The 27,344-nt window shown below is 37.3% G+C and overlaps 3 protein-coding genes across 6 annotated transcripts in view; 1 reads left to right on the forward strand and 2 right to left on the reverse strand.

Annotated features, from left to right (window-relative positions):
* Nucleotides 1–68: 68 nt before the first annotated feature.
* Nucleotides 69–15,723, reverse strand: idh3a (isocitrate dehydrogenase (NAD(+)) 3 catalytic subunit alpha). 2 transcript variants are annotated; one of them, XM_067435858.1, is made up of 12 exons: nucleotides 15,611–15,685; nucleotides 15,112–15,171; nucleotides 12,140–12,202; nucleotides 7,024–7,107; nucleotides 6,330–6,444; nucleotides 6,053–6,240; nucleotides 3,765–3,898; nucleotides 3,492–3,594; nucleotides 915–979; nucleotides 736–820; nucleotides 497–649; nucleotides 69–397 (listed from the first exon to the last, which is right to left on the reverse strand). In XM_067435858.1, the coding sequence occupies exons 1-12, from the start codon at nucleotides 15,635–15,637 to the stop codon at nucleotides 314–316; spliced, it is 1,161 nt and encodes a 386-aa protein (XP_067291959.1). In that variant the 5' UTR covers nucleotides 15,638–15,685; the 3' UTR covers nucleotides 69–313. The 2 variants fall into 2 exon arrangements, with proteins under 2 accessions (XP_067291959.1, XP_067291960.1); XM_067435859.1 differs by lacking the exon at nucleotides 15,112–15,171 and having other exon boundaries at nucleotides 15,611–15,723.
* cib2 (calcium and integrin binding family member 2) overlaps nucleotides 15,101–27,344 on the forward strand; it is a 48,957-nt gene continuing 36,713 nt past the window's right edge. The window contains exons 1-2 of one of the 2 annotated variants that reach the window (XM_067435862.1): nucleotides 16,721–16,741; nucleotides 16,842–16,859. The gene's annotated coding sequence lies outside the window, so the exon portion shown is untranslated. Of the gene's footprint in view, nucleotides 15,180–16,720; nucleotides 16,742–16,841; nucleotides 16,860–27,344 lie in introns of those variants that run through there. The other variant, XM_067435861.1, reaches the window with a different exon arrangement.
* On the reverse strand, nucleotides 17,376–25,974 carry lrrc61 (leucine rich repeat containing 61). 2 transcript variants are annotated; one of them, XM_067436879.1, is made up of 9 exons: nucleotides 25,768–25,974; nucleotides 23,569–23,664; nucleotides 23,322–23,468; nucleotides 22,581–22,641; nucleotides 22,409–22,494; nucleotides 22,261–22,326; nucleotides 22,066–22,134; nucleotides 20,123–20,245; nucleotides 17,376–20,007 (listed from the first exon to the last, which is right to left on the reverse strand). In XM_067436879.1, exons 1-9 carry the CDS (start codon nucleotides 25,793–25,795, stop codon nucleotides 19,901–19,903), a joined length of 783 nt encoding a protein of 260 aa, XP_067292980.1. In that variant the 5' UTR covers nucleotides 25,796–25,974; the 3' UTR covers nucleotides 17,376–19,900. The 2 variants fall into 2 exon arrangements, with proteins under 2 accessions (XP_067292980.1, XP_067292979.1); XM_067436878.1 differs by having other exon boundaries at nucleotides 20,123–20,248; nucleotides 25,768–25,971.

Raw genomic sequence — 27,344 nt, forward strand, 5'->3', positions numbered from 1 at the left:
AATACTCAGAGAAGATTATTCCTGACATGTGACAAAGGCAAATTGTCAATGTTAAATCAGAGAAAATGTCCAGTCAATAAATACAGTTTATCTTAGATTTTGTAGTTTCTTTTTGACAGATTAAAAACAGCTCACAAATACAGTCACCGTTGAAACAGAATTTAAGACAGTGCTTTGCGGATCAGGAGAAACAAAAATGCAGACACTTAGTAGAATTGTGCGTAGATATCAGAATGATACGAAGATTAATTTCATGTTTTTTGACTGTCCGTTCTCTAGGCATGTGATCCAAACATAGACATTTAGAAAATCCTCATTCCATGTCCCGCACTCTTCGGCAGATGTCATCGGTGAACTCGGAGCACTTAGAGTTTCCACCAAGGTCTTTGGTCAGAACCTGGAATATATAAAAACATAACAGATTTATCAAGATCTGTCTTGATGGTGGATGCCAAATTCATAATCAAGCCTCAAGATCACTAATAATTGATCCTACCTTTTTGTCCCGTATGGTGTCATAGCAGGCGGCCTGAATCTTTTTAGCGTGATCGTGCAGTCCCATGTGACGCAGCATCATGACGGCACTCAGCAGAAGGGCCGTAGGGTTTGCCAGATCTTTGCCTGCGATATCAGGGGCAGTTCCGTGTACCTAACACACACAAAAAAACAAGAATTATGATAAATAAAATGATACTAATAGATGATGATAAAGCTATTGCAGCATCCAACACATACTGATTCAAATATGGCAACACCATTGGCTCCGATGTTCCCGCTGGGAGTGACTCCAAGGCCTCCAATCAATCCAGCACACAGATCACTGAAAGACAAATCAAAGGCTGGTGAGAGTTGCACTAAAAAAATAATCATATCATATATATAATATTATTATATGATGCTTTATACAGACTCACCTCAAAATGTCGCCATATAGATTAGGCATTACCAGCACATCAAACTGAGAGGGATCTTGCACCATCTAGTGAATAATCACAATACAAAGACCATTATGATTTTTATGAAAATACAGTGACTTCTGGACAGTCTTGAATTGGCTGAAGTGCATTACCAAGTAAGTACTGTAATTAAGTGAGGGATTACTCTTATTTTTTTTCTAATTGATTTAGTTACTTATGTAAATTGCATCAACTCTTTTTTTCCCACCTGCATTTTTGATCATTTTCACAAAAATGTCAGGGCCCCCAGAATATTTTGTTGTATGAATACCTGAACATGCAATATATCAAAAGAAAGAATGGACCTGCTTAAAAAAAAAAAAAAAAACTATTCTAGCTTCATGCATTCTTAACCCTTTAAAGTTTCATTAAAAAAGTTGATTTATATGCAGTTTAATGTTGTTGATCGTGTCATTTTACATATGAATATGATTACATATGATATTGCTTTTTACATATGATTTCTGCATCTTCTTTATGTGTTTTGATCAGGAGATTCAGTACTCTTTCAGAAGATCTGTCATAGCGACCCCTAGTGTATAACAGTGAAAACATGGAAAGCCAGAACTTTCCATCACTGGTGGGGAAAAGGTCAAATACTTTATAAACTATAGAATAACTATATAAAACCATTTAACATCTAATGTTAAAATGTAAAATTCTCCCTTTAAATATTTTGGTCAAGTCAATAATTTAATATTTATTTTAAAGAATTATAAGAGCAAATTCCTGTCAATCCTTGTATTACTCAACTGGTTGAAAGTTGATATGGGATTTAGAAAGTAATAAGTAATGCAAAACTTTTTAGAGAGAGTAATTAGTACAGTAATCCAATTAAACTGTTGTAGATGTAATTAGTTCCTAGTAATTTTAGAGTTTTAGTAAGTTTTAGAGTAACTGACCCAACACTACTTCTGGGTCACTACACTTAAACTTGAAAAATGTAAGAGCTTAAATTTGAAAAGTGTTCTAATATAAATTTTAGATGAAAAACTTAAATTTGAAGAAATTAAACAATGAAATTAGAAATGTTTCTTTAGCAACTAACGACGGTATACGTTAAATGCAAAATATGTTTAAGTTAAAAGTGCTTAAACTGAAATTAAAGAAATATGTGGTAACACTTTAGTCTAGGGTTTAATTCTCAATATTAACTAGTTGCTTATGCATATTACTAAGCTATTGGCTGTTTATTAGTACATATAAAGCACATATTAATGTCTTATTCTGCATGACCATATTCAGCATCTCTTAATCCTCCTGTCTGTAAGGCTGGAAAAAGCTAGTAGATGCCGAAATGTCTAATCGCTCTGAGAAAACGGAGGAATTTAGGAAAAAAAAAAAGGAAAAATTAGCATCTGAACTTATTCATACAGTTAGAGTCTCTGTCCGAGACGACATCACACTGAGTGAACCATCTATGAATGACTCTAATTTACATGCCTTTCCTTTCACATGAAACTTCCCCCAAACTCCTGCTGCCCCTCATATTGAGATCACCTGAAATGCACCAGAAATCTCTTTGTTACAATGTCAATCCTCACGATACAGTATTATATGTGTTTGATATCATTTGAAATGTCTCAGTGCGACTGGTACAAATATCTCTACTCCACAGAAGTAAACTAGAACATCATAAATGTTTTAAGGGTTTAAAGATATCTTTCCTTGGTGTATGGTGGGTGTGGCTTTCAGCCATTTGGCCTCTCTTCTAATCAGGTCTATAGGACCTGATCAATGCAAATTCCTATTGTGAACTCGTGTTTCCATTTGAAAGAGTTTCAAATGGTTCTGGGTATTTAAGGAAATGTTGCAAAGAGCTCAGGGCTTGACACTTTAAACCGGTCAGCCCGTAATGTTGGATGTCTCAAGATAGCCAGCATTATGTAGTTTTCAGAAGTCAGGTATACATTTCATTCTTTACTTCAGACTATTTGATGTTATATATGGATTACCTTTGAATTGACTATGTAATTGGCTTTCTACATTTACCTGACTGTAAATAAATTGTTACACTTTGATTGATTCTGACTTGCTCTGGAATTATTCAGGTTGGGTATAATTTCAACAAAGGCTAAACGGAATAATTAAATGTGTACTTAAACTATTAAAAATGAATGACCAAATAACCAAATGGCATTCTAACCTAAATTCTAAATTATGATTAAATGGAGTCAGATAACGAGGGATTGGAATAAAATCCCCTTTTCCCCGCTGAAAAGACGAACGCGCAGCGACCTTCACCCGCCGATCGTTGGCCTCCATTGGGACGATTTGGGCGGCCTTACATGTCCAATACCTAAACTTAACAACAACTTTACTAACTATTTATAAGCAGTAATAAGGAGTTATTTGAGGCAAAAAAAATCATAGTTAATAGTGAGAATTGGACCCTAATCTAAAGTGTAAATATTCTAAAGTAGAATATAAGTCAAAACTTATATTAAAAAATAAATTTAAAATAAATGTAAAAAAAATCACAGATGCAGGCGGAGCAGAAAAAGCCGAATGAATGAAGTTGTCTTGTATACATACATTCAGACAGACTGTATCCAGATACATCTCTGTGAATTTCACATCCTTGAAATTCTCAGCAACCTCTCGGCACTTCCGCAGAAACAGACCGTCAGACATTCGCCTAAAAGACATCACTGAATTCTTCACTGAACAGCATCTTTATCATTTACAATTTTAGATCCAACAAGACATTTTCTACCAGTAAAAACTCCTCTTATATAGAAATAATTCTTCATGGCTACAAAGTTACCATGTGATTTGTGACAGTTTTCTTGTCAAGGAGAAACTCACATGATGTTGGCTTTGTGAACAGCCGTGACACTGGTTCTTTGGTTATTTCTGGCGTACTCAAATGCATACTCAGCAATGCGTCTGCTGGCATCCTCTGTGATCAGTTTAATACTCTGCACGACTCCATCCACAATCTGATTCAGAGTGAAAATAAAGCAAATTTAATATTGAGGTAACCACAGCCGTTTATCTCAACAAAACCAAGTTTAGGTTTCAAAAAACAGTCGGGTTAGTTCATACAAAGGAGCAAGATATGATGACTGCTATACAAACTCAGATTTAAGTTTTGCACAGCAAGCTTCATATGGTGGAGTTGATCTATAAGGTAACTCAAGGGTTTATGTACACTACCACATCATATACATTACCATTCAAAAGTTTGGGGGTTTTGAGCAAATTTGAGAAAAGTGAAGAGATTTTTAAATTTACACAACTGTTCAAATGTTTGGGGTTCGTACTTAGAAAAAATGTCTAATGCTCAACAAGGCTGCATTTATTTGAATTAAAATACTGTAACAAAATAAAAAAAGTTATAATGTGAAATTGTAATTTTAAAACTTTTCTATTTGAATATATTTTAAAATGTAATTTATTCTTGTGACGGCAAAGCTGATTTTTCAGCCTCATTACTCCAGTCTTCAGTGTCACATAATCCTTCAGAAATCATACTTGTTCGGTTCACTTGGTTCAGACCAAAAAACAACACTTAAAGGTGTCATGAACTGGCTTTTTTATTTTTTTATACTGTTGTCTGAGGTCAACTAATGATGTTCGTGTGGTTTTTACATTCAAAAACATCATAACTAATAGGCTATTTTCTACACTGGCTTGAGGCTCTCTCCAAAATGCTGGGTTTTGATGGGCGTGACGCAATGGAGACTTTGAAGTAAACGCCCACGGTCAGGATTGGATAAGATTTGCATATTTAATGAGCTTAAGCTCCACTGTCAGTTCACGAGGAGAGGAGAGATTGAGGGGGAAGCGGCAACCGGAATGATTCTCTCGATCACAGGGCTCGTAAACAAAAAAGTTTTCAGCTCTAAAACTTACAGGATATTCTTATATTACCATGACCTTTTATATATCAAAAGCTCAAGGGAAAGTTGACTCAATTCATCACCCATTTAAGAGGTCGGATTGACATTTTAGCACAGAACCTACAGATACTAAACCTAATGGCATAGGGATACATTCAAAATCGAATTGGTCGGCTTATGACACCTTGCCTATTTTGAAGGTGAACTATCCCTTTAATATTTTGGTGTAAACCACGATACTTAAAGGGGTACTTCAGCGCTGGGAAGATTAATCTGTATTTAAACTGGGTCATCAATGTAGTAGAAATGTGAAATTATTTTTGAATTTGGTGCCTTATAGACTGAGAAAAGACAGAAAATGTATTTTTGTCTCATGGGGATGAAAGACTACAATTCCCAGAAAGAACCCTTTAACAAAAAAATGATGAACCAAAGTTTATAAAGGTTGTAAAAGTATTTACAGTGACTTTTGATCAATTTAATGCATCCTTTCTTAACAAACATATTCATTTCATCCAAATTAAAAATTGTACTGACCCCAAACTCTTGAAAGGTAGTGTACATGTTCATACTTTGAATAATGTGAACAGACAAAGGGTAGATCGCATGTATGGAATGTGAGGACCTAAAGGTCATTTCACATAACGCTTTGACACACTATGGAGTGGGACCAGAGAAAACTGATTTATAGCAGCCATGTGGCACCTACCTAGAGAATAAACAGCCCTGAAATATGAGCTGTGCCCACTGAGTTCCCGCTAGCACTGCGTGAAAAACTGGTCAAGATAGCATTAGATGACAATAGTATGACCTTTGACATTTGTGAAGGGAGCCGCTAAGGACCCCAAAGGTCAAATGTCATCCTATTATTGTAAATCGGCCTAAAGAACTAAAGTATACAGTTTCAGGAAAAAGTACATGAACCTCATAACATGAACCATATGTCCGAATTTCATTCATACTATATAGAACATACTTTTTCAATAGTCGTGAAGCAAGTTTCAAGCCAAAAGTAGTACCTACTATACAATATGCAAATTCGGAAGCAGCTAATGTCTATTGGTGGGACTTATTTAAAAGGTCCGATCAAAATCTGACCAATTCATGCGGAAAATCCATGTAAAATGTAAAATGAAAAGGATACACATCAACTGCAGATCTCAACAGAAGAAATCAAAATAATTATAGCAGCTAGCTCTGGTTGAGTTACTGGTTAAATGGTTTGAAATTCAGATTGGCGCACACACATACCGTGTGTTCAATCCCACTGTACTCTCCTTCTGTGTTTTCTCTGATGGTGACCAGATCCACATCGGTGTAAGGAGTCTTATAGCCCTCGATGGACACACAAGGACGCACATTGGCATACAGGTCGAAGGTCTTCCTTAGCAGCAGGTTCATGGACGGGTGTCCGGCAGCAATTGGCGTTTTAAGAGGTCCTGAAATATAATCGGAATTGATTGCGTGAGTCATCGTAACCACTATAATGATTCAACTGATGTGTGTGTGTGAGAGAGAGAGGTGGCACCTTTTAAACCTATTTTGTTTTTGTCCATTGACTCTTTTGCCTCAGAAGGGATCATCCATTTGCCTCCGGGACCTTGGATGGCGGTTACATTTCTCTCTTCCCACTGAATAGGGGCCTGATTGAGAAAAAAAGGTGATAATGTAGATTTAAAGTTGACATGAAACTTAAGTTGCGCTAGTCTTTTTTGTCCTATTGTGACAAATGTGTGGCTTTTCGAAGAAGGGGGAAAAAAAGTAGGGCGGGATTTGATTTTGTCTATCGGCAATTGATGGTTGTGGTTTGCTATTGGTCGATCTCATGTAAGTGACAGGTTGTCCCGCCCTTGTGCCAAAAAACAGGTCATCAGAGAAGAGAAAGAGATTTTAATGGAGGGGAAAGTTATTTTGATTAAAGATTACATGGGCACATGAAAATAGATGCACGTAGAGAAATTGTTTAAAATAAATCCTGCAATATTCCATAAAAAAAAAAAGAAAAGAAGAAAAGGAATTTTCCATTTTGAATTCATGGTGACTTCAAATACAACTGCACCATGCAAGTCTTGGGCAAATATTTACTTAGGTGTGCTGAATTCTCTTCTAAGACTGCGTGCAGTGCACAAAGGGGGTTAAAAAATAATAATAGTTGCTCAATGCGCTTGTTGTAACTTGCAGCCTAAGATGAATTCCTGAAGAGTGAAACAACAGATCCGTACCTTTGCTGCTTCAAATATCTTCATTACTGCAGTGGAGATCTCAGGACCGATTCCATCTCCAGGAATTAACGTTACAGTTTGAATCTGTCAAAGCACAAAAAAGAAAAGAAAAAAGAAAAAGATTAAATCTGAAAATTAATCACCAGCGTCACAAACTGGCATCATTTTCCTGAGGCTTCTACATAAAAGTGAAATGAACTAAAAGTAAAGTGATTTTTTAATGAACACTATTCTTTAAATGTTTGGGATCAATGCGTTTTTCTTTTCTGCTCACCAAGGCTGCATTTATTTAATCAAAATTACGGGCATATTGTGAAATATTATAAAAATTTAAAATAATCATTTTCCAACATAACTATGAATATTTATTCTTGTGATAGTAGCATCATACTCCAGTCTTCAGTGTCATATGATCCTTCAGAAATCATTCTAATATGAGGATTTTGGTTCTTATTATCAATGTTGAACAGTTGTGATGCATAAAGGGTTACTTCAGTGATTAGCATATGGCTTTGTATCAGTAAAAATCCTGGAGTATATTCGAATGATTGTGCTCCCCCCCTCATATCCCCCTGAGACAAGAGATTTACGCATTTTATTTGTGGAAAAATTCCTCCAAACGCCATCGGAGGAATTGTTGGCCAGAGGCTAAAGACTACAGCCAGCAGAGGGAGCCATTTCCGCATGTTTTCAACTCGTGCGTGGGGTATGGGAGATCACACTCACATCACTCAGCTCGCAGCCTCAGGTATTGATGCAAACGGTGTGGTCAGCAGAGCAAAGTAAGTGTTTTAACTTCTCAAACTAATTCCTATGAAAGTTAAGCTTTCAAAGACATGAACTGAAAACGCGCCAGACTGCACAATCAATGTGAATCTATGCTGCGGACGTATTTAACTCAGCTCTCATCACGATCTCACCCATGACTGTCAATATATCTAATTCCTGCAGCATTTTAGGCTGTGACTCCCTCAGTGGATAATGACTGACTCCCTCAGTGGATAATCACATATTAAAGGTCCCGTTCTTTCCGATTCCATCTTTCAAACTTTAGTTAGTGTGTAATGTTGCTGTTAGAGCATAAATAATACCTGTAAAATTATAAAGCTCAAAGTTCAATGCCAAGCGAGATATTTTATTTAACAGAAGTTCCCTTTCAAAGCCTACAGCGAACGGCCGGTTTGGACTACAGCAGGAAGTGCAGGGATGTAATGACGTCACTAGAACCGTTTGTTGACTAACCCTCCGCCCACAAGAACACGCAAAATAGGGGCCGTGGTCTTGTTGCTCTCCCACGTGGAGAAGAGCGCGCATTTAGCGCTTGCATCTCCCCGTTATGGTAAGAGGCGGGACCTTTCCGGGCAAAGTGCGCTAAGCTGCTGTCCAATCACAACACGGGAAGCGCTGGCCCAATCAGAACTCGTTACGTGTTTCTGAAGGAGGGACTTCATAGAACAAGGAAATCATCAGGCCGTTTTTAGGACAGAGGAAACTGCGCTGTACAGATAAGTAAATTGTGTGAAAAATACTGTGTTTTTTTACACGCGAAACATGAACTCATGTTATATTGCACACTGTAAACATAATCAAAGCTTCGAAAACACGCGAAGAACGGGACCTTTAAACAGACACATTCGGTTTTTAATTGTAGTGTCTGTTCTCTAACTGAACTGAATTTATGAAAATGAACGCGGTCGCGGTGGGAAAGTGAAAGTGATTCAGTAATCTAGGAGTTTTTTTCTTTTTTCTTTTCTCAGTCTAGAAAGCACCAAATTCAAAAATAATTTCACATTTCTACTACATTGATGACCCAGTTTAAATACAGATTCATCTTCCCAGCGCTGAAGTACTCCTTTAATATTTTTTAGTGGGAGCCATGATATATTTTTTGGAAAAAAAGTTTTTAAAAAACTGCTTTTATTTGTAACAAATACTTTTACTGTCACAATTGATCAACTGAATGCATCCTTGTTACATAAAATATTAATTTATTTAAAAAAAATCAAATTTCATCTTCAATAATTAGCGTGACAGATCAAAATAAAAGCCACAAAAAAATGAAAAGATTAAATTGGAAAATTACTACACGTATCACAATCTGACATTCTTTTTCTGAGGTTTCTACATATGAGGATTTTAGTACAAAAGTTTAAACAGTTTGAATACTGCTGGCTCCTTTAACTAATGTCTCCAGAAAAACTACGGCCAGTTTTTTTTTGCAGTGTATGTTTTAAGTACGCTTGCTAGTGCCAAAAAGCCAACGCCTTCGTGTGAACAACCTTGACTGAAGTAAGTTGCACAACTACATATTTTCTGCAGGCTACAAAATTAATCTTTGAGATTTAAGATTCATGCATACTCCAAGTGCATTAAACTTTCCAAGTACTTGACTTTCAAACGTGTAAAATAGCCCATTTACCATCCTTAACCTGTTTTTTCCCCTCAATAATACTGCTTCAATCCATAAAACTTTATGACAAATGAGATTTGACAGTATAATGACTTCAGTGCCGTTCTTTGTTCTTTTCTCAGAGAAAAGCTCAACTCCTTCAGTCGCGGTCAAAGCCGATTCGAAAGACCGCTGTTCACCAGCTTCTGTTTACTAGAAGCACGCAAGCGCAACTCTGCCGTCATTATGTTAAGCCCCGCCCACCGACTCTATACACGATGGCCCTCATTTATCAAAAGTGCGTACACCAAATTTCCAGCGTACACCTTGCGTACACCCAAACCCACGGTGACTTTGAGATTTATCAATATGGACGTTGGCGTACGGCACGCTCAAATCCTCCGCCAGCTCAGGAGGTGGTGTACGCACGTTTGGAGTTAGTGGGAAAATACGTAGAAAAACAATTCCTAACACCACAAAACGCACTGACAAGATATGCTATATGACCCACTGTTAAAAACCACAACAACAACATTCAGTGTTTATTTTTGTGCAACATGAACGTCAATGTTTAATTTGTGTGACTTTACCAAAGCGTTTGATTTGTAGGCATATGTATTCCTCCAGTCGCGAGTCTGTGCGCTTTACCTGACGTTTCAGGCCCGGCTGGCCCGGCAACTGCACATGGACTGGGACTAAAATAATTCAGACTGACAAAATAATAAAAATGACCTTCTTCTTTTAAATAATAATAAAATCAATAAAAACGGCACTCTTCTTCTGAATAACAAGCGTCATTAAGAATAATAATCATAATAATAATAATAATAAGAATCTTACAAATTGTCATGTAATTATTAATGTGAATGAATGGTAGTACTCCACATTACATCATCATCACTATTGTACACCCCAATACATGTGCCGTGATACGAAATTAAATGCTAATTGTTTCAAAACGTGCTGTAAAATAATGCATTGTGATGGTAATTTATCATCCAAACAGCTTTAAACTGCTGGAGTGCGCTTCTCAACCTCCACATTATTAAGAGTACTCGTAATTTGGGTCCATATTTTGTTTTTGTAGGTGCCTTTAATCCCACTCTTTAAACTCCCAAATAAAACAATTTCGTTTTTTTTTTTTTTTTTTCACTTCCCTGGTGATGGACTCGATGGGCGCGTCTCAATCATCTCACTAGTTCAGTAGTCAGGGCACTGATCAGGGAGTCAGCCCATTGACTTATGTCCTAATCAGTGCCCTGACTAGTGGACTAGTGAGATGATTGAGCGCGCCCGATCTTCACGTCGGAGAAGTTTCGTTTCTTTGCCGTCTTCTGTTTGTCCATGACGTAAAATGAGGGCGTGGGAGAGGCGGAGACTTGAATATATAGGGGCGTGTTATTCTAATGACGATCGTTTTCAGCCGCCGCATTTATCAAGGGCAAGTATTGCGTACACCTGAATTGCAGAGGTGCGCACAGTTTCATAAATCAGGCGGTGAGAGGAGTGTAAGCATAATCTTACGCCAACATATACACCAGATTCTACGCAAGATTGATAAATGAGGGCCGATGTGATTGGCCTGACCAGAGTTTGGTTTGTACAGCTCAGAAGGGTATTGAGAGTTGCTAGATGACGCTCGTGGCAGATTAAATTTGATGCCGCTAGGGTGCGTCTAGATTTCTAGGTTACCAAACTGCTGAAATCATGTGACATTGGCAATCCGAATCATGAATCAATCCACTGATTCATAATCGTTTGAATACTTATTTGAGGATTGAATACCGGAAGAGAACACAATGCTGAATAAAGTCGTCGTTTTTGTGAATTTTGGACCAAAATGTATTATTGATGCTTCAAGAGTTTCTAATTAACTAACTAATGTCACATATGGACTACTTTGATTATGTTTTTATTACCTCTCTGGACATGGACAGTATAGTGTGCACACACTTAGATACGCTGTCGGACTAAATATAAAATATCTTAAACTGTGATCCAAAGATGAACGGAAGTCTTTCGGTGTGGAACGGCATTAGGGTGAGTCATTAATGACATCAATTTCATTTTTGGGTGAACATTTTTAAAGAACATTTGCTCATAATTCTGAAAGAACCTTGCCAGAACATTAAGTAAAGTCCTGAAAACGCTCCCTGCTAGCTGGGATGGTACTACATTCTTACCATATTTGTGTACCATGCTATTTACATCCAATGTACTTGGTTAAAGGGACAGTTCACCCAGAAATGAAAATTCGGTCATCACTTACCCTTCGCGTTGTTCCAAAACTGTATTAATTTCTTTGTTGTTGAACGAAAAAGAAGATATTTTGAAGAATATGGGTAACCAAACAGTTGATGGACCCCATTGACTTTCATAGCATTGTTTTTATTTTTCCATACTATGGAAGTCAATGGAGTCCATCAACTGTTTGGTTACCAACATTCTTTAAAATGTCTTCTTTGTGTTCATACAGGTTTGGAACAACTTGAGTAAATGATGACAGAATTTTACATTTTGGGCAAACTATACCTTTAATACCATGGAATTACAATGGTACGCGTGTTAAAAACAACAACAAAACATAGTACCATGTACAAAAATACTCTTAGCAATACCACTAGTACTTGATTTGTTAGTGTCATCCATAAAAGTTAGTTGAGTAAATGTTAACTATCCATGTCATTACAAATTATGGTACAGCAGCAAGTATTAAATTAAACTTACCCCTCGAGAGAAGGTTTTGGGCTGTGGGGTCTGAGTCTTTATAGCTCCAATTACACGGGACACCTGCAAAGGCGATTTCAAAGGTACAAACGGGTCAATGACACTGAGAGATAAATCAAGCTGATATTACCCAATACACAAAGCCCACACATTCAATTAAAAAGCAAGCAAACCACCCATGCGTTTGTAAAAGCGCTGCATTTAATGCGACTAATCTTCATTGAAGCACACAGGAGCTAAAGCAGCTAATAGACTAAGCCATACTTAAAAGAATAAGTCTGATCCCATTGACTCTGCATGCATGACTTTACGTGTTTTCTTAACACACAATGCAGCAAATTGAATTAAGGCAAAAAGCATGTAGAACGTAAATTACACCAGGGACCATCCTGAAGACAAAAGATTAAACAAAATGCAAACCTTTGTCAATTATTTGCATGATTGTAACCCTTAATCACGCAAATAATAGACAAAGGTTTGCATTTAGGTTAACTTATATTACTCATCCCTGGTGTAAAATGAGGGGTGTTGTTTCACAAATCTACATGACCAACATATTAAAATCAGCCTAAACCTTTAGTGCCTGGTGTAACAGATATGTCTTAGATTAAGCCAGGGTTTGTCCTTAGTTCAATTAGGACATTTAAGTAGTTTTTATAAACATTCCTTAGAAATATTACTGGTGTGCATATTGAGACAAAACAACGGTACTGACATATTTTAGGATATGCCAGTGCAGGCTACTTTCAGTTAAAACATTAAAGCAATAAATGCTCAATAAAACATTTTATTCTGGGACTAGCTTAAGCCTTGTCTGTGAAACCAGGGGTCACTGATGATCTAACACAAATGACAAGTTTTTTTGTGTTTTTTAAACAAACCCCTCAAAAAAAAGAAAAAACAGACAGCAGATCTGATGAGGACATTATTTCTTCTTTTTTTTTTTTTTTTTTTTTGAGAAAGCAATGTGTACTGTAAGAGTGGTGCAATAACCCTGTGAACCAATAAGAAAATGTGGACATTTCCTTCCAAAAAAATATCAAAAATTAGTTTTAATTGAGAATCGCCCATTAAAAAAGGAACGAACAGCATTTCATTTGGAGGGACTGAAATCTCTCAGATCTTATTAAAAATACCTTCAATTGTGTTTAGAAGATGAACGAAAGTCTTTCAGGTTTGGGCAGACATGACAGTGAGTAATTGAGGACAGAATTTTGAGTTTTGGTTGAACTAACACTTTAATTACAAAATGATATTGATACTGTTAAACATTGTTAAACAACAACAACAACAACAAAAATATTGCTCATAATCAAACAGCATACAAAGATTCAAAATTAAGATATAACAGTATGATTTTGCCACCTCGTGACTTCTTACTAAATCTCTGTGGTAAGGAAAATTAAGCTTTTGAGAAACGTTACTAGCTACTGGTATTGTGATTATTATTATTTTTATTTTAGATACTAGAAATGGTTTCATATTTTGTAATGACATTCATAAATTTTAATTGTGGCTTAAGTTTGAACACATTTGGAGCCATATGTGGAAATGTTAAATCATTATATGATGGTTTATAAATGTACTATCATATGCACAGCTATTTTATATTTATATATTTTATATTTACAATAATAGTAAAATTAAATCTAAACTACAATAACCTCCTAAGTCCCAAGAAAACAAAGTTTAGATCATAAAAATAAAATAAAAATATCCATATGTTATTCTATGGCCTTGTAAGTGGACACCGAGACTCAGTTGTTAAAAAATAAATAAATAAATACAATACATGATTTAAAAAAAATAATAATAATTTTTTAATCAATTTTCAGGTTTCAGGATTTGTTTTAAACAAACTTCATTTAAAGATGATGCTCAACAATGTTATGAAAGATATAACGGAATTAATTGATATACCATTTCACTTTATGCAATATGTGGGTAAAATGGCCATACATGCATTTTCCCACAATGCAATGTGAATCTAATTAGCATATTAATGTGTTCTTGGAGCAACATGCAATGAATAAAGAAGTGTAATAATGGAAGTAATAGTTGGCAACATTTTCATCATAATATCTAATATTTTATAGGAACATTGATATGTAATTTCTTTCCCTATTCACTTCTGTGTCTCCTAAAATGCCTGATAAACACACTTTAAGTCCCGGTGTCCTCTATTGAGCACATGCAAAGTACAAAACAATGTCATATTTTGTCATACTTTTGTAACAAAGTTACAATGTCAACAATGTCAGACTTTTGTAACAAAGCCATATTTTGATTAGAAACCCCATAACATTTTCGTGAGATGTTGATTTATAACAAACAATTCGAAAAATATAAGATTTAAGTGAATTACAAAATATGACCATATTTCCATAAGAGTGATACATTTGATCATTCAGACATTTATAATGACCAAAGAGAAGTTGTCCTGGTGAAACCTCAAAACAAATGGTATCTCTGAAAAGCCCTGAATATGCTCTTTACAGGACATCCAGACTAAAACTGTGACGTGTATGGTGTCAGTCACTTAAATATAATGTTATCGTAGGAGGACAGTGGCACCCAGGAGGTAAAACACCAGTCTGAAGGACACTAAACGGCTCTTCTGCATGTTCTCATGTCCTCACCATCACTTATCCATGATTGTATTTTCTAGAAGAACTATAACATTAAGTTAATAAGAGAAATCATAAATCCCTGGTCCAGTTTTGTCGTGACATCAGTCAGTTCTTGTTACTATGAAGCCAAAATGTCGAGGTGACCTTCATCCACTCGCTTGTTGGTTAGTAACTTTGGCCTTAGATCTTCTCGCTGATGTAAATCAACTAATTTTTAACCACGATCTCACCCGTACCGTTTTAATGTCCACGTCAGATTTGCCATCTTTAATGACTAAAACCCACTGCGAGCTAATAAGCTAACGTTAACGTTAACTGACTGAACTGAGATGCGCGTCTTACTTCCGGAGTCCCGCTCGCGTCACTTATCCGCACGCCGCATCTCTCGAGAAGTTTTATGAGCTGAAAAGGCAAGAATGTCGTTTTTAATTATAACAACCTGACCCTACTGTCCTGCTAGGTGAGTTTATTGACTCTTCTAGTTATTAAACACAATAATGTGTGGTTCGGGATGACTGCAGTGGTCTTGAACATCTGTGGCGTTTGACTCATCCACTGAGGTCAGAACGCGTCGTCTTATTCTCTTAACTTCACTTATATGTGTTTAAAGACTAGTGTATGAGTTGATTGAGAGCTGTTAAATGTGTTAATCATGTAAGTGCCGGTGTGAAGGGCATGCAGTACAGGGCCGCTGTGGCATCTCTAATGCAACGCAACGATTTTTTTTTCTCCTGCGCATGGAAAGTATAACGTTACTTGAATTCATTATACACATTCATATTAGGCATACGAGAACACGGACTGCTATAATCTGAGTTTTGTCATGTAATATAGTCCTTACCGTTGACCTCCACGCGTTTCCAGCCATCCTGAGCTAATCGTGATACTACTAACTCAACGCACTGCAGCAGCTATCCGGTGTCTCATCCTCTACTATGAGTATCTAGGGTTGCCAGATTTCACAAAAAAAAATATCTATGATTAACCTTGTCCTTGCGGCAGTAGTGTTCAATCTTTTAGATTCCACGAAACGCAAAACATCCTGGTGCGAGAGACAAATAAGTGACAAAATTAAATTAATATATTTTATTTTATATTAGTTTGTTACATTATTATGTATTCTACTCTACTCGCCATGTATTATTTTTAATCAATGTGTTCATTTTGTTATTTTATTAAATTTATTTACAATCCCCGAGTACTCTAACAACATCCTGAGAGTACTCTATCTATCTATCTATCTATCTATCTATCTATCTATCTATCTATCTATCTATCTATCTATCTATCTATCTATCTATCTATCTATCTATCTATCTATCTATCTATCTAATCTCCTGACTGTATTGACTTAAAAACTTTAAACTACTTTAAACTTTAAACTACTTCACACTGAAAACCTTTGCACTTTAAGCTTTTAAAACTTTTCAAACTTAAAGTTTGTCTCAACAAGAATCTTTTTTATCCGGTATTTATAAATACATACATACACACACACACACACACACACACACACACACACACACACACACACACATATATATATATATATATATATAAAAATGTAGAAATGAAATGTAGAAATTGAGAGTAAACTCCAGCAGCTTTAGAGTCTGAGCACAGTGAATATATATATATATATTGAATTTAATTTATAATCGGATACAAAATAGGAAGTATAAATGCATTTTGTTTTTCATTCAAACAGAAACGTTACAAAAGGTTACAAGTTTTTACAGATTAGAAGGTGTAAGCTATACTTTATGAATTAAAAAAATTCAAAATAATAGTTATAAAATCACATCTGAAATTAGCAATTTTCAAAATTGCAGACCGCAGAAATCGGGATTTACATAAACCTGGCAACCATGTGTCCAGACCCGCTGATCTGCATGCAGCTGTAAAGATGAGAGCTCTGACATTCTGAACGTACATGCTTTTTTGCACTCCCCCTACTGCACTGGATGTCACGGTACATTTTTCACGATTTTATTTTCTTTTCGCACCGTGACTTTTCTCCCTTTGTGATCAAAAGGTAATCTTTTGCCATTATTTTTTTTTTTTACTTTTAGGAAAACATAATTCGTGAGGTGGGTAGCTTTTACATTTAATACTTGTATTGACTAGACCGATGCATGTAGAGACCACAAGATGGAGATGTTTTCTTGAATGTGTTCAGAACGATATTTTATACCTTACTTGTGCAACGAAAAAGGTATAGTTCAATCAAAGACTGAAAATTCCTGCACCATTCAGGTCATTCTGCCTTTTGTAGGCCTACCCCATGGATGAAAGAAAGCCTTTACATGTGGGAGAGTAATGATGACAGACAGAATGTTTGTTTTTTAGTAAACCATCACTTAAACAATTTAAACACTCTGATGCCAGGTTCTAGACCTAGACTAAAATGAAAGCAACTTGCACTGCCATTTTTTTTTGTTTCAAGACGCACACCAGTAATGTTTTTTTTTTCTTTACATTTGTAAAAGGTATAATGTCCTAATTTAACTACTCCTTGCTTAATCAAAGACTATATAGCCTGAATCTTTTTAATAGTCAGCTTATTTACATGTAAGATGAATAAACACAGACACAGGATTTTTTTGCATGAATGTACTTTAATCTAACAAAATGTAAATACAAAGAGGTTAAGCTGCGCACAATTTGGATGTAATTTAAACAAAGATTTGCTTGAGCAAATAAAAAGGGAAAAAAAGTCATATGAAACAAGCAATTTACAAAAATTGTCCACATTAGGCATAGAATAAAAGGCAAAAAGCATTCTCTAAAAATTGTAAACAAGAAGAGCAACATGGGAACGCATCAGAAATGGTTAAACAATACAAGTGCTTCACCATTATGAAATATACAAATAGCAGCATTTAAAGCATGATTTAAAGCATAAAGTTAAATACAGCATTGTTTTAGGAGTGCAAAGAGGAATTGTCTTGATTCGGAACATCCTGAGACAGTGATCAAGTTGGATTAGGGGTAACTACAGTATTGGTCTCTCTAAACCAGTGGATCTCAACCTTTTGACTTCAAGTCCCCTATTGTCCACAACAATACTTGAAGCCCCCCCTCACTCACAAACACAAAATATAAAGCTTTAGCACTTAACAGAACTAGAAAGATGTACACTGATGAGTCAAAACATTATGACCAGTCACAGGTGAATTAAATATCCTTGATGATCTCTTAACAAGGCCACATGTTAAGTTCCGGGTAAATTAGATGGTAACAAGAAGTTTGTTCGATTTGAAGTGGTGCTGTGTCGATCGATCGGAGTATGACAACAAAGTACGACGAGCGGATTAGAGAGCAGACGGCTCTGTATGCTTCCGAATCACTCTCGTGGTACTTTGATGTCATATACTGATCGTCCTGCGTAGTGCCGCTTCAAGCCGAACACAGCTGATCAGTTCTCGTAATCAATGTGTTGGATGCAGGAGGAATGGGCTGGAATAAAGATCTGAGAGACTTTTTGAAAAGGCTTGTGGGTTGATCCCGGTCAGCAACGGTGAGAATTTATCAACAGTGATGTTGGTGCCTAAGCCTCAATAATGCACAAGGGAATTGAAGGCCATCTCGTTTGGTACAAGCCAAAAGAAGGTCTACTATGGCACAAGCCACATAAAATGGGAGAAATGGGTCACAACACAGTGCATCGCACTCTGCTGGGTATGGGGCTGCATAGTCGCAAACCAATCAGAGTGCCTGTGATGACTAGCCTGACAAGCCAGACCCACATCAAGATGTTTGGTCTGGAAACTCACCATAGACAGGGCTCAATCCGAGGGGCGGGATAAACGGTTGTCTTTCAAACTCCCTCTGCACACGATAGGATAGCGCTACACCAACCGGAGCAACGACGGTGAAGGGGAGCTCGCTGACTGATTAAACATTCGCTGTATCCGGTCGGCTAAACTCCGAACACATCTTCCCTTTTTAAGAATGACTTCAGTGCCGCTCTTTGTTCTTTTCTCAGAGGAAAGCTTAACTCCAAGTCTTCCGGAGGCGCGGGCAGAGCTGATTCGAAAGACCGCCGCCGTTCGCCAGTTTCTGTGTTGACTAGAAGACTGTGTTACTAGAAGCACGCAAACGCAACTCGGCCGTCGTCATTATGGCCCCGCCCGCCAACTCTATAGCCTATACGATGTGATTGGGCCGTCCAGATTCTGAGGAATACAGCTCAGATAGGAATTGAGAGTTGCTAGACCACACTTGCGGGCAAATTAAATTTGCTGCCGCTAGGGTACGTCTAGATTTCTAGGCTATGTGATGACCACTGTCCACAGTCGAAAGTTTCGACAACGGTTACGTAAGCGTTGGAAATGGACCTTGGAGCAGTGGAAGAAGGTTGCCTGATCCGTTGAGTCCTGTTTTCTTCACCTGGACAGCCATGTACATGTGTGCCGTTTACCTGGGAAGTTATTGCACCAGGATTAATTCACCAGGATACCTAAACATTGTTGCAGACCAGGTACACCCCTTCAAGACAATGGTTTTCCCTAATGGCAGTGACACACTAAACATTGTTAGGAATGGTTTAAGGAACATGTTGCCCTGGCCTCCAATTTCCCTAGATCTCAATCCAATCGGGCATCTGTGTCATGTGCTGAACCAACAAGTTTGATCCACAGTGGCTCCACCTCACAACCTACAGGAAGGATCTTGGTCCTGGTTTTTGTGCCAGAGACCACAGGACACCTTCTTGTAAAATCCATGCTTTGTGGGTCAGCGCTGTTTTGGCAGCATGTGGAGGACCAACAACATATTAGGCAGGTTTTCATGTTTTGGCTCATCTGTGTGCATTCATTATAAAAAATAACCAAGTACAAAGACATATCTTGACTTTAGTGTTGTTGTGTTTCTTATTTTCAAGTCATCTGAGGCCCCCTTGGAAGCTTCCTGGTTGAGAACCACTGCTTTAAGCAGCGGAAAATCAGAAAGAACTCAAGTGTAGTTACAAAAACTAAACCCTCACACTGCAGGCAACACGGAGCATTTAGGATTTCTGGCACCGGTGATGCATCAAGCTTATGGACATTTGAAAATAGAAACATAGAAAAAGCTGTGAAAAACAGATGCATTCTTATGGAAACATAATTCAATTGAGGGATTCCCAGATTCAAACGGCATACTGCTTTGGTTGGTTCTTGAGGCTGAAGGTCCGTTCGTTTTGTGAGATCACATGTGCTGCTCGACTGTTCAGCAGCCTGCATTCATGCAAAACATCTGTTGAGATAGTTACAGAAAGCACATTAAATCTATGGTTTGGAAGAGTGACTGCAGTTGTTTAAAGAATGTTTTAGAAATGGTTATGATTAATGTGGATGAGTTTATCTCATACCACTGAACTGTTTATAGGCTTCATCAACAATGGCATTGTTTGATCTCTTTATCTCCCAAAAACCATCATCCACCCAAGGTTTGGTCTCTGGCACCTCAGGCATTTGGCCATTTTTATACATGCCTGCTACAAATGAAAGAGAAAATAATAATTATAGAACATATAGATATATGGGCAGAGTCTCATAAACAGAGAAAAATGTTTATTAAAAAATCAAGTAATATATTATTGCTAAAAGTAATATATAAAGCAATTAAACAAAATACTTGGGGTCTTTAAGAACAGAAATAAACTAGGGATGGAGTGGTGTGATCACCACCTCTTGGTTCTCTGGGTTAGCCATCTCAGGGCTGCTTTGATAGACATATGGGGGTTTTAGCGGCGGTCTGAGAGACAGGCTACAGCGCCTTCCTGCTGGGGGCTCGATGTTGCGGCCGGGATGTTGTTTCTGCCTCCGCCGGAGCCCTTGGTGATGAGCAGACTAGGGACCAGTCCTCGGAGTCCTGGTGGTGATGGTATCATGCCATGGCAAGATGTGTCTGATGGTCTCCATCACCTTATGGACTGCCAAGAACTGCTGGACAAAGTTCTTGAAAGTGTGCGAAGGAAGGGGGCATAGAAAAAGCAAACTTTGTCAGCATCTTGCATCTCTGCAAGGTTCAGAGGTGACGTTTCTCAACCACCAAGTGGACATCGTCTGGCAGAGGGCTTGTGCCGTGACCTTGCTCACCCAGAGGGTGAAGCCGGTCATTAGGTGCAGTTCCTGCATCAACCCCGGCTCAGAAATAACCTAATGCAGATTTTTAAGTGCTTTGCCCTGATGAACTTGCAGGATGGCCATCACATGCAGGGCCGAGGTGGCCTGTCCAAAGGCACTGTAAACCTTTGCAGACAGAGCTGATTTCAGCTTACAGGCCTTGGACAGTAGCCGCAGACAGGTCCTCCAGGTTCCTGCACTTTGCAGGCACAAGTGTGCTGCATGCAACTGCACACTTCACCTGTGGAATCTCAACATACCCTCTTGCAGCTCCACCATTAAGGGTAGTGAGAGTGAAGGAGGCCGTGAAGGAGGCTTCGGAGAGTAAAAGGTGCCTTCCACGACTGGATCTCCTCATGCACCTCCGGAAGGAAAGGCAATTGGGCAGGACGCACCCAGGAAGCAATTGTCAAACCGCGAATGCTCAGGGCAAAGCAGAGCGCTCCACTCAAACCTCAGTAAAGCATGGCCATCAACTATGAATCTGACTTAGCTTGAGTGAGCACCCCAGGTGGGCATCTTTAAAAAAGCACCCGTACTTGCTCTTTTAGGGCCATCTGCTCTTTTATGTCAAAGCGCCCAGAGAGGAATCGCTGTACTTAACTGTGCACTCAGTAACTGTGAAACACCACTGAATGCGCCACAGACTCTTCCAGCAAGAGGGATCTCCTCTTTATAACGCTCATTTAGCTATGGTGATTGGAAGAGTAATGTAACCGAAGCTGAATACATGCCACCATCTTATATACCCATATGTATGGGGGAGTGCAAATGACACACCAATTTCATTGACCATTTTTCTAAAACTCAGAGGTGGGGCTCCCATGTGAGACCCCATATGTCAGTCGACATTACGTCAAACTTGACTGACAGAAAGGGAACAGGATTTATTTCAAGTAGAAATCTTTTGTAAAATGATCAGTGTCTTTACTGTCCCTTTTGATAAATTCAGTGTATCCTTGCTAAAAAGTTTTAATTTCTTTAAAAAGAAAAATTCTTAGTGACCGCAAACTTTTTTAGGGCTGTCATAGTTAACTTGCACTAATTAAATAAAATATATTTGACCCCAAAAATGTTTATATCGTGTCAGTTTTATTTTGTTTTCAGTGTTACAGTACCAAATGATACACAAGTGCATCACCTCATAAAATCTATTAAATAAAAATATTTTAATTCCAGTGAATACCTTTAATAGTATCATCAATGTCTTTGCATAGTTGATATAAGTCACTTCCACGTCCCACCACCCTTTCACCTTAAATAACACATTGAAAGAGAATGTGATAACTCGCTAGACTGCATACAACATTTTATGGAAAAAAATAACTTTTTAAATTTTAAATAACTTTTTTATAAAGTGTTTAGTAAAAAATTAACTCACCATCCAACACTTTCAAGTTTGGGAACATTTCAAGAATAAGAGTTCGGTATGTTGAATTCTTGCAGACTACAGCAAAATAAATAGGAATTTAGGAAAATGTTTTGAGAGCCAAAAAGATTTAATAAATGAAAGTCAGGAAACTGCTAACTTGGATTGGTGTAATTATAGGTGTTGTCCTTCAGTCTGATGCTCTCCAGCTTCCTTAAAGACTTGAGTGCATTAAGATTATCAACACTGTAGGTGCAAAGCAATATCTGTCATATAGAAAGGTGGATAGGAAGGCAGATAAATATAACGAGGAACTAAAAAAGGCAACTTACCTTGGTATCACATTACCAGCAACATTCAAACTCTGTAAACTTTCACAGCTGGAAAGGGGTTCTGAAAAGAGACATGATCAACACCAAAAGTTAGATATAATAGCACTGATTTTTATATAAAGTGTTATCAGATTAAAGTGGCTATATAAAATAATTTTCATGTATTAATATTTTTTATTTATTGGCAATGTGTGAACAGCTTGTAACAAAACTTAAAAAACGAGACCTTCCCAGACTTCCTAGGTTGTCTATGAAAGCCTGTAGACTGACTGTTGAATGTTCAAAACTCGGAAAATCAAAAGGATGTGCCGTTTATATGTGCTCTTTCATTCAATGAAATTAATGCTAACAAAGTTAAGGGTAATGCTGAAAGAGCTATTCTGTACTGTAATGTCAATGTGTAATGCAAAGCAAATGGATTAATTCAAACTAGTGTCTCACATAGTCAGATCTATAAAGTCTATAGTCTTAAATATACTATATAACTATCATAACCGTGTATTAAGTTACATCATCTATCTACATGATGGCAGTGAATTGCAGAGCTGGTGCAAACATATTCAAATCATGATCAGATGCTTTCTAATCTGCTGTTTTCACACCGCTGTTATTTTTGTAGTGTTTATTTTGTTATTGATTTAAATATGCATCTACACAAGTTGTTGGCTGCAGTTCACTTAACAGCCACCGATGTTACTAATAACAAGGTTTTCTGAATTCTACATATGAAATAACCATTACCTAAATTCGAGATTCTATTGGCTGACAAGTTAAGAACGAGAAGTCTCCGTAGAGGTGAAAGAGGCCCCAGATTTGTGATGTTATTTCCCGAGAGGTCCAGCCTCTCCAGGTTTACACATTCTCCTATACATCCAAGATCATAAATTCCTGCCAAAAAAACAAACAAAACAAAAACAGGTTGTGTAAGCAAGATTATGTTTATGTGCGACTGTGATAATGTATTCAGCAAAGACACTAGTAGTTTTACCTAAATTCCTCAGTTTAAGAAATAAGATGGACTCCAAATCAAACTCCCCAGTGCGGGATTTCAGAAGCACAGTGGTGATCTTTGCACATTCTGTTTCTGGAATATAAGGAGAAAATATGTGATTATACTTTATATAGCATTTTTTGATAGCCCAAACCGTATTAGGGCTCTTTCTAGTCTAAGTGTTTTCTGTGGGGAGATTATAAACGTGGATCTACATGATTCAAAAGATCCACAGTGATTACAGTTTTAATCTCCCTTTATGTGTTGCTTTTCTTTAACTCTTAAAGACTGGATTACAGCTGTAGCTCCCTCTGGGTTTAATGGAATGTCCTACAAATATTAATTTTTAACACTAACATTTGTTTTCTTACATTTAGTTTTTAATATGATCACATTATGAAATAAATGTCTTTCTCTAGTTTACGTTGGCCACAATTATTGGCAACCAATTATTGCAACGTCCTTTCCCGAAGATAACAAGCTCTGAGTATTCTTCTACAGGTGCTGGACATATAATAAGAATATCATCAAAAAGTTTATTTATTGCACTAATTCCATTTAAAAAGTGAAACTTGTATATTATATTCATTCATCGTTATACACAGACGGATATATTTAAAATGCTTAATTCTTTTAATTTTGATAATTATAACTGACTACTAAGGAAATTAATATTGTGAAAAGGTTCAATATTGAAGACACCTGGTGCCATAGTCTAATTAGCTAATTAAATCAAAACAGCTGCAACGGCCTTTAAATGTTCTCTCAGTCTAGTTCTGTAGGCTACACAATCATGGGGAAGACTGCTGACTTGACACTTGTCCAAAAGATGACCATTGACACCTTGCATATATGGAGGGCAAGACACAAAAGGTCACTGCAAAAGAGGCTGGCTGTTCAGAGATCACAGAGCTCTGTGTCCAAGCACATTAATAGAGAGGTGAAGGGAAGGAAAAGATTTGGTAGAAAAAAGTATACAAGCAATAGGGATAACCGCACCCTGGAGAGGATTGTGAAACAAAACCCATTCAAAAATGTGTGGGAGATTCACAAAGAGTGGACTGTAGTATCCCTGCTGTTAATTGGCCAGCAAACTTGCCTGACCATAACTTATTGTGAAGAGGAAGATGCGATATGCCAGACCCAACAATGCAGGAGAGCTGAAGGCCAATATCAGAGCAACCTGGGCTTTCATAACACCTGAGCAGTGCCAGACTGATCGACTCCATGCCACGCCGCATTGCTGCAGTAATTCAGGCAAAAGGAGCTACATCTAAGTATTGAGTGCTGTACATGCTCATTTCACCTCTTCATTTTCATACTTTTTTTAGTTGGCCAAGATTTCTAAAAATCCTTTCTTTGTATTGGTCTTAAGTAATATTCAAATTTTCTGAGATTCTCTATGGAGTTCAGGTCAGAGAACTGGGATGGTCATTGCAGAAGCTTAATTTTGTGCTCAGTGACAAATTTGTCTGTTGATTTTTATCTTTGTTTGGGATTGTCATCCTGATGGAAGATCCAACCACGGCTCAATATAAGATTTCTTGCAGAGGCCATCAGATTTCGATTTTTAAAAAATCTTTTTTGGGTATTTGCTGAAAACTGAATGCAATAGTATAGCCTATAAATAAAAGAGCACATGGGGTGGTTATGGGATTGGTTTACTGTAACCCGGTATTCTAAAAAGGTACAGAATCATGTAACTATAACAATAATCTTACTTAACCTAACTGAATAGATGAATAAATCAATACTAATCCACTTTAAATCGATCATGACAATACGCACAGCACCCACATGAAAGAGTTTTTTGCGAGCTAAAATATAATGGCAGAGATTATGTGGATACCAGTCTATAGTGGATACATTCAAAGTTGTTGCAAACCAACAGTTGGTTTAATCAACGGAGTCAAAGCATGTGTTTAATGAACCCAAACGTAGCGCACATGCGGAGCAACAAAAAAGAAATGCCCTAAAGGAGACGCCATGCTGTTTTACTAAAAATGATTATGCAATGCTGCGTTCATTATGCTGCCAAACAAAGGAAATGTACAACAAAATAGATTCAATAGCCTACCAATGCATGCTATTTTAGTCCCGGTAGTAGCTTTGTGAATCAGCACCAGTGTGTGGACAGCTACCGCTGCTAGCACGCGCTAACGTATTAAATACCGCTTTATCAAGTCACACACTCACCATTATCCCTTTCCCTCTTAGAGTCCATTGTCGCTGAGCTTTATGCAGTCATTCGCAGATTACAGCATGGGGTGGATGTTTTGGTTATAAATGCTGGTGAGCATTTACAGTATGCAGTGCGCACGGGCAGATCTGAGGTGTGACTGTTAGCACTGCGGTTAGCCTCACTGTAATGTCTGCCCTATATAGCGATGATTTAATGCAGGGATTGTTTGCCCACCTGCTCTTTTGCTGCTCCGACGCTTTTCTTCATTTCAAACGATCTCTTGGCTTTGTTAACGCTAGTGCAAATTATTTATTTAAAGTTCCGACCAGGCGGAAGTTGCCCTTTCAGCCTTTTTGTGTGCTTACAATCGTTACTAGGATATTGTCATGGAAACGGGGACTGGAATGTAGGACTTAGGATTTGTGTCATGGAAAATTTGTTTTATAAAAGAAATAAGTATAAAGAAATGTAAAAAAAAAAAAAAAAAAAAAAAAAAAAAATTCAAGAGAAAAACTTTAGAGAAGCATTGATATAGCATATATATATATATATATATATATATATATATATATATATATATATATATATATATATATATATATATATATATATATATATATATATATATATATATATATATATATATATAGTATATACAGTTTGGAAAACGCAAATAAAAAAAGAAAGTAGTGATTTCTAGATTTACTTTGACTTGTATTTCATTGCAGACAATATGAACACAAAATATTTCATGTTTTGTCAACTTCATGTCATTTGTAAATATGCATCCTTTCCTGTCATTCAGACCTGCAACACATTTCAAATATTGTTGGGACAGGAGCAATTTAGGGCTAGTAATGAGGTAAAAGGGTTAAATAATGATGTGATTTGAAACAGGTGATGTCAACAAGTGATTGAAATTATGATTTGGTACAAAAGCAGCATCCAAGAAAGATCTAATCCTTTAGGAGCAAAGATGGGCCGAGGATCGCCAGTTTGCCAACAAATACGTGAGAAAATTATTGAAATGTTTCAAAACAATGTTCCTCAAAGAAAGATAGGAAGAGATTTGGATATTTCACATTCAACAGTGCATAACATAATTACAAGATTCAAGGAATCTGGAGGAATTTCAGTGCGTAAAGGACAAGGCTGCAAGCCTAAGCTGAACAACCGTGATCTCCGATCCCTCAGGCGGCACTGCATCAAGAATCGTCATTCATCTATAAGCGATATCACCACATGGGCTCAGGACTACTTTGGCAAACCTTAGTCAAGTACCACAATACGTAGTTACATCCACAAATGCCAGTTAAAACTGTACTGTGCCAAAAGGAAGCCTTATGTTAACAGTGTCCAGAAGCGCCGTCGACTGGGATGGACCATCACACAGTGGAAATGTGTACTGTGGTCAGATGAATCAGTATTTTTTGGGAGGAATGGACGCCGTGTGCTCCGGAACAAAGAAGAAAAGGATCATCCAGACTGTTACCAGCAACAAGTCTAAAAGCCAGGGTCTGTCATGGTATGGGGTTGTGTCAGTGCCCTTGGCAAAGGTAACTTGCACTTCTGTGAAGGCACCATTAATGCT

Source organism: Pseudorasbora parva, chromosome 25 (assembly GCF_024679245.1).
Source record: "Pseudorasbora parva isolate DD20220531a chromosome 25, ASM2467924v1, whole genome shotgun sequence".
NCBI classification, from domain to species: Eukaryota; Metazoa; Chordata; class Actinopteri; order Cypriniformes; family Gobionidae; genus Pseudorasbora; species Pseudorasbora parva.